The sequence below is a fragment of the Phlebotomus papatasi genome, chromosome 3, assembly GCF_024763615.1.
Source record: "Phlebotomus papatasi isolate M1 chromosome 3, Ppap_2.1, whole genome shotgun sequence".
NCBI lineage: Eukaryota > Metazoa > Arthropoda > Insecta > Diptera > Psychodidae > Phlebotomus > Phlebotomus papatasi.
The window spans coordinates 55,579,705-55,593,372 of record NC_077224.1 but is presented as its reverse complement, the minus strand read 5'-3'; the positions used below and the strand labels follow the sequence as shown (position 1 = coordinate 55,593,372).

Below are 13,668 nucleotides of genomic sequence, written 5' to 3'. Positions count from 1 at the left end.
CTTTTGAGTTGCCCTGACAGGAGGGTATAAAATATCCATGGTGCTGCCACAGAAGAAGAAAAAAAAGACGTGAAATGACTCCTAGCATTGCGATTGAATCTTGGAAAAAGACTCGTGCTTTTATAAAAGAAAACCCAACCCAGGTTGTACCCATGCAAATTCCTTCCCTCCACATCTTTTAGAATTGGAAAATTGAGATCGATTGAGAAAAACAATAATGCTCCTGAAGATTGCTTTGGCCAAAATGACAAACATGTGACACAGCAGTGGGTTTTTTTCCACAATAGAAGCGGTCTTGTTGAAGATGAAATTAAATTGTCCCATTGAAAAGCATTGCTGAGATTTTCACAATAACATGCAATGGACATGGAAAAATTCAAAAAGACCGGCAAATTGTGTAGATATTTGTGGAATCTGTGCCAAAGTTTCTGCTTGTTTTAGCACCTTTACGCGCCCACTGTACAACTTAAATTGTTGCAAATTTACATGGGATTCTCCTTTTGGACAGGGGGATTGTAATTATAAAAATGAGACCTATTCGTTACAAATATTTAACACATTGTAAATGAAAGTGGCATAATTTTTGCTAACTTTCTTACTTTTCAATTACCATATTCTCTAATTGGCTAAAATTTTTAAAACATTTTACAAAAAAGGGGTGGCAAGGCATCCCATCCTTTGCAGAATGCTCTTGCTCGTAAATTAGATGCTATACCTCAAAAGTGATTTTCTTGTCATTTACCATTTATCGGTTCTTAACCGATTTAAACTGATTCATAAATCACTCAAATGGCAGTTTAAAATTAATAGAATTGATTTACGAAAAAATTTCTTATCGGTTCATAACGGGTTCCGAACAGGTTAGAACCACTTCAGACTTCTCAGAAATTTTAAAAGCTGTCTAACGAGCCCAAGCATAACCCCATTCGCTTGATAAATACGTTTTCCAGAGTCTTTTTGCACTTAAGGCCTGGACATACCAAGAGGATTAGTCGAAAGACGGCTTAGCGCAATTATATTCGAAATAATGGTTAAACTACTTTTCCATAATTTTCTACTAAGCTGCCTCTCGGCTTAAGTCGTAAGTCTGTCAAGGACCTTTCACATACAAAAACCGTTAGGGGAAAATACTCTCCTTTTGAACGTTCATGCCTTCGAATAATGTGAATTTTCTTGCATTTTTCCTAAGAGATTTTTACATTTCTATTAAATATTAGTTAGCTTATTATCAATTATTGATAATTATGTGACAATTATGGGTAAGCCTCTTAAGAGGTTCACATTATTCGAAGGCATGAACGTTCGAAGGGAGATTACCTTCCCCTACTGGGAATGATTCACCGGTATTTTCGTATGAGGACCAAATGTCCGCCTGAGTAATCTCTAAAACACACCCAGAAATTAAGAAAATCGCGTGATGCATTTTCGAGCATATCAAAAAATGGTTTTGAAGGGCAAGAGGAGGGGCATGTTAATGGTCCCAAGGTCGACTTATGATGGGGTTCTCGAACGTCCCAATTATCTATATCTAACCGTTGAGTCCCTAGACGTAGTAACCGTCGGATGGACAAACAGCGTGATGTCAAAAAACTCGAAACTTTATTATTCCAAAATTATACCAAAATGTGACCCCTTAAGGGTACGGTGTCGAAATATAAATATAATTCGAAATCGAGGGATTATATAACCTGCTCTCTCTCTGTGTAGTTCAAGCAGTAACCAGTTTTGGTATTCAATGTGTTTAAACTCTAATGAGCAGATTCTTTTTATTATGTACGTACATAAGCAAATTTTACTTAAGTTTGTATCAGTAAGAAAAAAACAGTCTTTTAAAAAATTCTAGAGAACACGTATTCAGTGTTGTAAATGTTCTGAAATCGCATCCCTTTTAAATTTAAAGCCATTTAAAGCCCTTTTCTGGCTTTAAAGGCGAATTACGTCCAGTGATATTCACTTTGTTTAAATTTTCAGAGCTTTTACAGTGAAAACTTTCATTTTCGAAAATGTGTAGTTCCCTTGCTAGTTTTCCTCTATGATATGTGCCACTTTGTTATTAATTAATAGCCCTTTGGTGCAGCATCCCTATACCCATCGAACACGGAAATTCGAGAAAGCCCAAAAGTACACAACTTCCTGGGGTTCATCTGCAAATTTATGCAAATGATGATGAATTTTGGGTATTTGTGGTCGTGCTATCGACTAATTTATCACTCATGTTCACCTCTTGTTTCTCCCAGCATAACGGACAAAATGGCCAAATCCACCGCGAAGAATTCAACCTCAGACGGTGAGTCAACAAGGTTGTACAGCAAAACATGGATTTTTTTTGCTCCACGCTTTTATTGTACATCTGTGGCCAAAAGCTCATATTTGGCAATTCAATTGGGACTTCACAGCTAAATTACAATCTGCTGATTTTCGATATTTTATTCGTTATTTTGTTGTTTTTCCTCCAACTCTCAACAACTTCATGCAATATCTTGCAATTTCACTTCCGCAGATTTGTGGTAAGTTTAACCAACAACTACAAAAAAAAGAAAAACAACGACTGACATGTGGGATGAGATGTTGGGTGATGTAAATTGTTGATTTTAGCACCTGAATGTATATTGAAGAAAACATCGATCTCAATAGTGAGATTGTCTGAAGATGTTCCTCTTCAATGAAATTCGACCCCAAAGAAAGTTGTTTAGCTAAAGAGGGGCAGAAAGTTGGCGGATTGACTGTGAAATATTCATGAAGTGGGAATTTATGAATTTATCGTGACAATAGTTTTTTGAATAGTTTTTGAAATTTGGAGTATCGTATTACGGAAAAATTTTGAATTTCAGATTTATTCATAATTTGAGATTAATGAACCATTTGAAAATTGGCGCTGTTTCTTAATGTATTGCCTAACAGTGTAATTTGCACAAGATCTTCGAAAGATTGCTCTTATAGCTTCACAATATAATGCGGAGTTTAATTTAAAATCAGGAATTTATAAAAGAAAACACATTATTTATGTAGGGGAACTCTACTATATTTTGGACATGTTGCATATAAGTCGCAATACTCAAAGTTTGAAAATGATAAGCATTATTTTATACAACTTTTTTTGTAACTTCCTCTTGAGTAGATTGAAATTTTAAGAAACTTATTACATTTGTTTTTTCTAAAATTATTTTTAATTCATTTTAAATTGAATAAAAATATAGATATTGCTTTGTGCTCTATATCAGACACAAATTTTCTCGAAAACCCTTGCCCTTTTGGAACTCTTCTCACTCTTCCAAGGATTTTCTGCAGCATTTCATGCGGAAGGGCACTGTTCTTGTGTTTTTTTTTGAATGGCAGAGGAAATCTTTCAGGCTTCGATCATACTCTTTTACATTTTTCCTATTTTCCCTTTTTCTTAAAAAGATCTGACCTATTGGCAATATATTTAAATAACTAAAGTCATGCATTTCCTGAAAAAAAAAATAGGTCAGCTTTGTTAAAGGAATATCGGAAAATTATGAAGTGTTCCAAGCCAGACAATTCGCAAATTGAAACACCTCCTCTACAACTTTTAAATTTGACAAATTAAAAATGTATGGAATTTTGAGAAATAAAAGAAAATTGTTCGAAATTCAAAGCTCTGTCAAACTTGACAAAGTTCTCCTAATTCGTTTAAAAACGATGGTCAAATAAAAACATTTTGCGAAATCTTCAACTACTTGACTCATAGTATTTATTTTCTTCACTATTGTTTGGTTATAATTATTTATAGTAGTTTTATTAATGAGTCAAAGTGCCGTGCATGTAAGTATGAGAACCTCGCGACATTTTAACACTTCGTTATTTATTAATTTTTGCATGTTACCGTTTTACAACCGGTTTTAAATGATGTGTGTATTATAACATATTTTTCGTGATATTTTAAAAATAAAGAATAAAATCACTCGAAGTTCTTCTCAAATGTTCTTAAAAAATAAGCTTTTAGAGCGGAAGGCTTAGTCATAGCGCTTAACTGTTCTAATTTCTTATCAGTCAAGATTTTTGGATTATTCGATGCAAATGATTTATTAGATTCTGAAAAACCAATAAAATTGCTTGTTGTTTAGGATTTTGAGACCTTCGGGAACGGGGCTATACCTCTATTTTGAAGATCGTTTAAGGGTGCAAATAAAAGTTATGTTAATTATATAAAAACGGAAGAGGGTCCTTCAAGAAAGTTGTTATCTCAAACCATTTGCGTTCTATTACAGCTAAATCGAATATAGAGCGGTTGATTTTTTGTAAAATATGAAGTTTGTAAAATTGTCGAAATCATTTGAAACTTTGATTTTGAAAAATCTTGGGTATTCTAACTGCTTCTTTTCTTTCTTCCTGTAGAATTCGAATAATAAATGTCCACAGAGGCAAAAGAGAGGGTTAAAAGAGACAGAAGTTTCGAAGATAGAGTCTCGACTGGGTGCTGTATAGGCACAAAGGGAGAAAAGAAGCTGCTTCAATTCAACCATTCGACGTATAGTCGGTTTTATTATATGCAAATTATGCAAAATGCCATTCTACAATTTTGGCAAAAATAAAACGCATGTAAATGCATTCATAACATAACTTCACTTTAACGACAACCGCAACGATCGCCGACAATAATTTTATTTCTTCATTTTTTTTCATCCCATTCCCAAGTCACTGATCGTCGACTTTTTCTGCTTCTCCAAAGACAGTATAATATTACCCCTGTCCTCCCCAATTCCCATATTATTGTTCCATTTGCTTTTGCGTATGGAGAATGGCAGCATAAAAAAAATCCATGAGCACACACACTGTCTCTTTTACCTTGGCATTGTCAAACTCCAAGCTGAATATTTATTTAATTATCTTGATGAAGTCGGATCGTCTTTTGAGGATATTCGCATCCTCCACCATGTGACATGTGGTGACACACAGTGACTTCTGCATATTCTTCCTCCCAACCTAATATCAATTCTACCCCATGGTATTGTCTGCAAAATATGCATTGGGACTGGGAGTTTCTGCCCAGACTCCTTACTTGATGCTTCTTCGTCAATAAATCTTGTTTTTATTTTTGCAAATTATATAATTTCGTCACCAAGCAATGTTAATCTCTATGATCATAGTAAAACACTTTTTAAGGCATCATAAAAGACTCTGAACTTGAGGACTTACGATTGTGAATGATACTTCTGTAGATAGAGTATGTGGGGCAAAATGTAACAAAAGGAATATTATATATCGCTCCTTGGAAATTACAAGGGGCCAACTCACTTTTTGGCGATTTTGAGGTTTAAGTGCACTCAGACAGAGAATTTAATGAAATTTCAGATGATATGAGTCAATAAATTTCGTTATTAGAAAAGTTTTTCAAAATTTTACTCTTTATGATTGCTTGCGCGGTTTTGTTTGAAGTCAAGGGGCACAAAATAGATTTATCGTTCAAATTTTTGTGAAACAAGGGACTAACTCAAACAAGTTGATCCCGTGTCATTCTAATTTCATGAAAATTTGCGCATCATTTAGAATGACAAAGAGCTAATTCATAAAAAAAAAACATATTTTGAAAGGTAAAAATATGTATGTTTCGATGTTTATAATAATGCTCATACAAATACAAAAGAATTAAATTGTTTTTATTAACATACTTAATTGAAATAATTATTTATACAAAGTTGAATCTTTCATGCTGTCTCCTGAAAAATGGCTCAGATTGAGTTGGCCCCTTGTAATTTCCAAGGAGCGATATATTTCACAAGAACAAAACTTGAACACAAGAAACACTGTTTTATGAAATGCAGAAAATGCAAACTGCAGAATAAGTCACTCGAAATAAAGTTAATGAGGATCCTTTATACTTTTCCCTCTAATGGTCTTTTTATGAAATATAGTTCTTGAACCAAAACACTTGAGACATTTTTGAATGGATTCGTACTCTGCAGCTTCAAGTAAGTATGTAAACCCTTACTAATTCATAATATTTTAAAATAGGGGTCCGAAATTTTATAATTTTACTGGCCGGATTCCACAAAGAGCACAGTATAGCAAGGTGGGGTAATTGGATCGTTTTCCGAAGAGTGCTACTTAAACGATTGTTTTTGGACTGATGAAATTCTTTTTCACTTCTTCTAAATCCAAAGAATTATTCACTGTTTCATTCAGAAACATAATATAAAAAAATTATTAAAAATATTAAAGAAAATTTATAAAATATTGATAATACTGAAATAAGTCAGCATGCACTAACTGGGTCGCCTTTTCGCTAATTCACTTTTAATTAAACCTTCGGATTTAAAATACTTTTTTTTTCACAAGGAAAAAAGAATAAATGATATTATGGTTTTTGAAGATCAAAGGTTTATAGAGCGCTAGAGAGCGTATTTCTCAACCGAGTGGTATCATGTTTGGGCTCATTGGAATGATTTTGGAATTTTTAACAAGCCTGACTCGATTCCAATCAACTATGAATTAATGCCGGGCTATGTATTCTAATGCCGGTAAAATACCGGCATTAAAATACGAGTTCAAGCACTTCGCAAAGCCAGGGATACTTTGCCTTCCCTACACTGAGAAAAAAAAAAGAGGCTACGATTAACTTTTTTTCGTCATTACTTTAACACTTTTTAGGTTTAAAAATATATCAACATTTTTCAATGTTAATTTTACACCTTTTAAGGGTAAAATCAACATGAAAGAAGGGTAACTTTAACCCATAATACATCTAAAAAGGGTAATATTTACTACGTTTTCAGATCAATACTACAGGGTAAAATTGACATTTCCGGAATGTTATTTTAACTTTTTTCAGATTTCTCTCAGTGTATTATCAATGTTATATGCTGGAAACATTTAAAACCTTGATCATTTAGGGAGGTTTATCAAAGCTGTCTAAAGTTAAAATTTGATGCTTTGACCTCTTTCATCGTGTTGCAGTGGTAAAAATAAAAGGATCATATTAATCTATATTGATCCAATTCCAAATTTTAAGCGCAGATTTATCACGATAGAATTAATGCTATTGTAAAAATCACAAAATATTCTCAGTTGCATCAACCGTTGTGGTAGTATCTTCATTTTGCTTCTGTATTTAATGCAAGCTACGATACAGACGTTGCCTCTTGCGTGAAATGCTGACACAAAAGAAATACAGAGACCACAACAGTCGACGCAACAGACGATATTTCCCTCATCTGAACAAACACCAAAGATGCATTTTCATTGCTTTTATTCGTTTATAATGAATTCAAAAATCGATACAGTAGAACCCCGCTATGGGCCATCGCTCTATAGTCCACAATTTATCGACTGTTGATTTCAAAACACTGATTTTAAGTTAGGTTATGTTTTTTAGTACGCGACATGCAATGTTGTCATAATTATTTTAATATTTTTGGCAAACTTCATTGAGTAGTTGTGATAATTGTGATCTATAATGAAGAGAGCGAGGACAAGTACCACAATCGCAAAGAAAGTGGAAACCGTCGAGAAATTTCAATACTAAAAGTCGTTGATAATTTTAAAAAATGACAAAGACTTTAGTGCGACCCAAGTGTCAAATCTGGAACCAAATATGGACTATAGCGAGGCTCTACTGTACTACTAAAAGGATCCTCGGTGATCCATTTATTTTTATCAATGTAGATATCTACTTTTATTCGTTTTCTTTTTATTGCATCTTTTTCCCAGGTTCCCCTATGACCTTTCTAAAGATTTTATACCCTACTGATGAAAAAGAGCTATTGAGACAAAATAATTAGATCCAAAAATATTATTTATTTTATTCATTATGGTTTTTTCTTAAAACATTTTTAAGTCATATAGAAAAATATTACTACAATGATGGAATAGAATTTTTGGACACTTATTGCTTTGCTAGAGGTATATTAACAAGTTATTGTGTTGTATTTTACTATAGTATATTAATTTAAATTTTATAAATTTTGTAGAAGTGTTAATATGATCCATAACAATCTCATTCGTTTTTCTTATTTTCAAAATTAGGAAATAAAATATATACAGTCTTAAATCTTAATATAATTATCTTTTTAATGGTTTTTCCAAGGTTTTTCTTTTAAATATTTTTCACTTTTTATTATAAGAGAGTGCTACAAAAGGATTACTGCAGTGCTTACATTTATTCTGTTCTATCATAACTCTTGGCGTTGTGCAAAACAATTCGATAGTTTCGGTAAGAATTCGTACATTTTTCCAAAGAAGTAAATCAACTACTTGTTGTGCTGTCAAAAGAGATGGGGGTTTTGCACAATTGATTAACTCATCAGTACTCATTGTTGGAAAACGTATTAAATATATCATCTTTCCAAATTCCTTTCTCATCTTTTCCTCAATATTGTATACCGAGTCGTCCACAATTTTGCTCATCATTTTTCTAATTGCGTCATAGAGTTCGTATTCTTTGTGAAAAGACACTTCAGATTCCAAAATAATTTTTAAAATTCTCATATGAGGGGTCGATTTAGTAAGTTTACCGATAATATCAATAGGATTTTTTATAATAACATTTCTGATATGATCATTTAGATATGATAAATCAAACATATCGACAAATTCAAAGTAATCGATTACATTGTTGTAATTTATAAATATCATAATAAAATTTATAGCTATTTTCACCAAATCATATATGAAATATTTTCTTGAAGCATAAAGAATTTCGCTGAAATTCTCACTGTTCACTGTAACGTTGCCCTCGTAGATGTGCTGAAGTAACAGACTGAATATATCAAAAGATATATCTTTTATCACAATTTTTCCATCGATATCATTTGTTGAGGCAGAAAATTGCTTCTGAAATATTTTACTACTCTTGGCTAAATGGTGTCTTTCAGCGAGCAAAACAGCGTCTCCATCATTTGGGAAAATGAATGTCACATCGGGTCTTTTCCCATACTCAACTCGTTGAGGGGTAGTATTCGCCATTCTTAATGTAAAAATTCACAAGATGCTTCTCGTACAATCACTTTAGTAGTGTAAAAAACAGATACCACTGATTCACTTAACAAATTTATTCAAACTCAGAGTTAGAAATTCAAGATGTGCTCTAGTCGAGGAACTAAGACAAACTGAATAACACCTTGGAAAATATCCTGGTTAAAAATGTTTAAAGTTTGGGATATTCAGGTAGAAAGAGACATAACTTAATTCAATAACTCGTTTTTAATTACCGTTCAGCTTCTAATAGGGGTATTTTTTACTTTACAGCCAGGGGTGTACTAAGGAGATGTTTCTAAGAACTTGAACGTTTTCTTAAGGGTAGTTTTTTACGATGTACGTCTCAGACTATTCCGATATATAAATCTTTATTATGAAAAGATTATTTTTAACATCGATATGGTACGAAGCACGAGTTTAATCGTTCTCATGCCTGACTTAGGGGGAAGTAGGGTACCTTTGAAATGGGGTACCTCCAAAATTGGGCTTTTTTCTCCTATTTTTGAATGGAACTGGACCTAACTGTGATATAATTTAGCTCCATTAACCAATTGTGTATCAAAATTACGTTATGATAAGCCTTAATTCTTAAAAAAAAACATCCCTTTTAAAATGTACTCCAATTCAAAGGTGTCTCAATTGCTCCTAGTTAATACCTGTCCTTCAATAGAATAGCTTCTATAAGGGGCTTCTCGACATTTCATTTTTCCATACATTTTTGCATAGAGGCACTGAAGACTATTGGCAAGTTTCTTCTTAAAGAGAATTGACATATCAGTCGGATATATTTCGAAATCGTGCATTAAAAGCTATATTAAAATACATATTTCATAATGTTCGCCGAAATAATACAAGAACTAGGAGAAAATTTGTTTCAGTCGTAGTGCAATATCTGCAAAGTTTTTACACAAAGAACTGAAAAATAGCTTCATTTTTTATTAGGCTTGATGGGCCCCTGCTTATATCCTAAAAGCGTGCTAGAGAATGAATGAAATGCAACTCTAGTGTTAATCATATCACTCATATGAATATGATGTGATATGATTACTCATATGAAAATTTTCAAAAAATTATAAATGTGAAATGTTTTTGTGCATTGCCTATAACTCCTTTTTGCCATATTTGAATTTAAATTCTCCCCAACAGAAAACCCTTTGGTTCTTCCACAGTTTCTTTTTATTTCATTCAGTGTAGCACCTCATACTCCACTTTAAAACATTGCACTCGATCTCATGGACATTACAATGGGAAATTGTGTGCATAATGCGCCAAAATTAAGGGGGGACATGAGACACACAAAAGATGGCAAAAAGTCACCAAAATAGCAAACAATATGCAAATAACTCACCCAGCCGTCGTTATAAGTCCACTCCGATTGTCAATGCTGAACAGCCACTGTGTCTCATTGGCCAGGGAGTAGACAATTCGAGAATTGATGCCCAAATCTGCATCCGTGGCCCTTACGGTGAGTACTGATGTGCCGATTGGCACATCTTCGGCAATCGTTGCAATATATTTCGACAATTCAAATCGTGGATCATTGTCATTTTGGTCCTCAACAGCTATTGATATATTGCATGTACCATGATATGTGATCGGTGAACCACGATCTTGGGCAGTCACTTGAATTGTGTACCGCGACTGGGCTTCGCGATCCAATGGACGGGCTGTTAATTCACCAGTATGCATGTCAATGCTGAATTTGTTACCGATATTTCCACCTGAAAAAAAAGCGTTGGTTGAAATTACAAATTCCATGCTCAAATGATTTTTTTAATATTTGAAACATTATTGAAATTATGAAGAATTATAATCTTGACTATAATAATTTCCCGTATCTGATACGGATTAAGGATAAGGTTAATTGATCCTTTACATTTTGATAAATTATTAAAATTGCTTATCGCTCAAAGTTTAGAGACCTTCGGCCACTCAGCTAAATCTTCATCTTAAAATTCGTTTAAGGATTAGTTATACTGCCTTTATGAAAATAGTATTCTAAATTTTTTTTTTGGATAATAATGGTGATGATCTTTTTTGATAATAAAATAAAATTTCTATATTTCTGGGGATCTCAGTGGCGCAATAAGCAAGATCGTTGGTTCTTGTGTGGATGGATCACCGGTTTGACTCACAGTTGTGAGTACGAGTCTCACTCGATAGAAAGATATAAATGTCAGAAAAGACATTTTCATTATTATATAGGGGAAAGTGCTCTCCTTCGAACGTTCATACCTTCAAATAATGTGAATTTCTTTTATTTTCCGTAAAATATTTACACTAAATTATCACGGAATTATCAACAATTGATACTAAGCTAACTAATATTTATTAGAAATGTGTAAGTCTCTTAGGAATAATAAAAGTAAATTCACATTATTCGAAGGCATGAACGTTCGAAGGAAGAGCACTTTCCCCTAACGTTATAAAAATATATCGCTTCTGCCCAAAAACTTCAGAGCATGGAAGAAGTATCCACATTGCGGGAAACACGCTCCTGGGCAATCTAGGATCAGCAGATTCTTCAAGCACAGGATATACAATAACATGCTTGAATTGTAACAAATATAATATACCGATACGATTAATAATAAATAATATACTAACATGTTCAGTGAAAAATCTACCGGTCCCATTAAAAATCAATTTATTAAACCTGAAGAGTTATTTTTAGGTTCTGTGAAATTATTCCTCAGATAATTGCCTGGGGATTTCGTATATGAGTCACGTCCTTCAACCCCTTCAAATAACAAAAACCTTTAGTTCAGAACATCAAAGATTAAAAGAACCATTATTAAAAAAAAAAACTAATATCAGTTTGAAGTTTTTTGTTTTGTTGCATTTGATCAGATTTTTTTTATAAATTTATTTCACTAAAAAATTAGTTTAAAATGAGACTTTTATTGTCTACTGATAAAATATTTTTTTAAAAAATTCAATAAATTAATACTGTTTAAAACTAAATGAAAGAAATAGGGTAAGTGTGCCAAATTCCGGCCAGTTTGCAATTTCGGCCACCTTTTTTGTTACTCGAATTTTCATGAACTTTTAGATTTCACGTACTCTAGAGAGTATACAATGCAAAAGAATAACAAAAAATGTAGCTTCGACAAACGAGATGACGTGAAAAATATATTGGGCGAATCCCCGAAGGGCAAGGAACTATGAGAATGAAGGTGGCCGAAATAGGGCACCAAAGCTATGTCTATATTTTTATTAATTTTAAAATGTATTAAGAATAATTTTAGAGGAAATAAAGACGGTCTACTCTTTACAAGGTTGCAAGAAATACTCTTAAAAAAGAAAAAAAGAAAAAAATCAATTTGAATTTAAAATATTACATTTCAAGCTTTAGACTTTGACTCTTGCATTCAACTATGCCGAAATTTGGCACACTTACCCTACTAGGATTTAGATCAGTAAAATAGGTTTATCCTTAATAAAAGAGGCAAATAATTAACACAGAAATGTGTTTTTAAGAATAGTAATTTTTAAAAACAATATTTAAAAAAATAATACACAATAATAAAACTTGAATTGAAAATACTAGAAAATCAAAAAAAAAGTATTAAGATCGAGAGAAATAATTGAAAAATAATGCAGGTTCGAGAGCATAATTTTGAAATCTTTAAACATGGAAACATTATATGTTTTCACTACCGTAGATGTGAGTGATTTTGTACCCTTGCTTTTCGTAAGCTTTTCCGTAATTCTAGTGCTTAAGGATGACTCAGAGACCATTAGGGTGCTTAAGGATGGTCTAAAGATCATCCTTAAGTACTAGAATAAACAAAATAAAAATTACGAGAAGAAATGGAGCAATTCCACCCGCATCTACGGTACTGAAAAAATACAATGTTTACAGTATGTAAATGCGGAAAATTTAGAAGGAAAATTGGAAAACATAAAGCGTAACTTTCATAAATTGTTAATTTTCACACTAAATATTAAACTTTAATCTTTAAGTGTCCTTTTTCTTAGAACTGAGGAGATGTGTTCAAGGCTCAATTGGAATATTATATTCAACATAGAAGTTTTGAAAAAAAAACTACACGTCACTAATTGATTTTCCGAATGAGAATTGCATAATTTGAATAAGTGGAAAATTTTAATTTCATTCTATGATTTGATAGTGCTTCTAAAGATTTTAACCCATTCAGTCAATGTACCAGAAATACTTGAGATAGAATGTTCATATTTTGGGATTAGTTTCCTACAGATTAGTAGATGAAATTTTTGAAAAGAAATTTTTTTTTATCTATTATCGGGGCGCGGGGAGCCCCTGTCAAACACACGTCTTAACGGTCATTGAATTTAAATTCTGTGCATTAATTCACAACAAACTCTACTGCTTTAGATAGACTAACTTTCCAAGAAATCAAATTGGTTACTAGAATTCAAATCAGGAAAGAGAGAAGAGGCCAATTTTAGCAAATTCGACGAGATGTCGAATTTTCCGTCCGCCATTTCGAGCACAAATTTTGCATGACCTTCCGCGAAGCAAGAAAACAATAACAAAATGCATTTCCATCTCTGTCGGACTATTTTTTATAAGAAATTGAAGAACTAAAATTACTAAAAATCCATTCCCGACAGCAATTCGGACAAAAATTGCCCAGGAATAAATCATCTAAGATCACTCAAATTGCGTATGATGTATAATACCATGGTAAGAAATGGGTTAAAAGACCCAATCAATCAGAGAATATGAAGGAATAAAATATTAAATTAGAT

The 13,668-nt window shown here is 32.7% G+C and overlaps 1 protein-coding gene across 1 annotated transcript in view; it reads right to left on the bottom strand.

The window, feature by feature from the left end:
• LOC129806726 (protein dachsous) overlaps positions 1 to 13,668 on the bottom strand; it is a 113,353-nt gene that overhangs the window by 20,674 nt on the left and 79,011 nt on the right. The window contains exon 10 of the mRNA XM_055855498.1: positions 10,283 to 10,655. Coding sequence (XP_055711473.1) covers positions 10,283 to 10,655 — 373 coding nt within the window. The remainder of the gene's footprint in view (positions 1 to 10,282; positions 10,656 to 13,668) is intronic.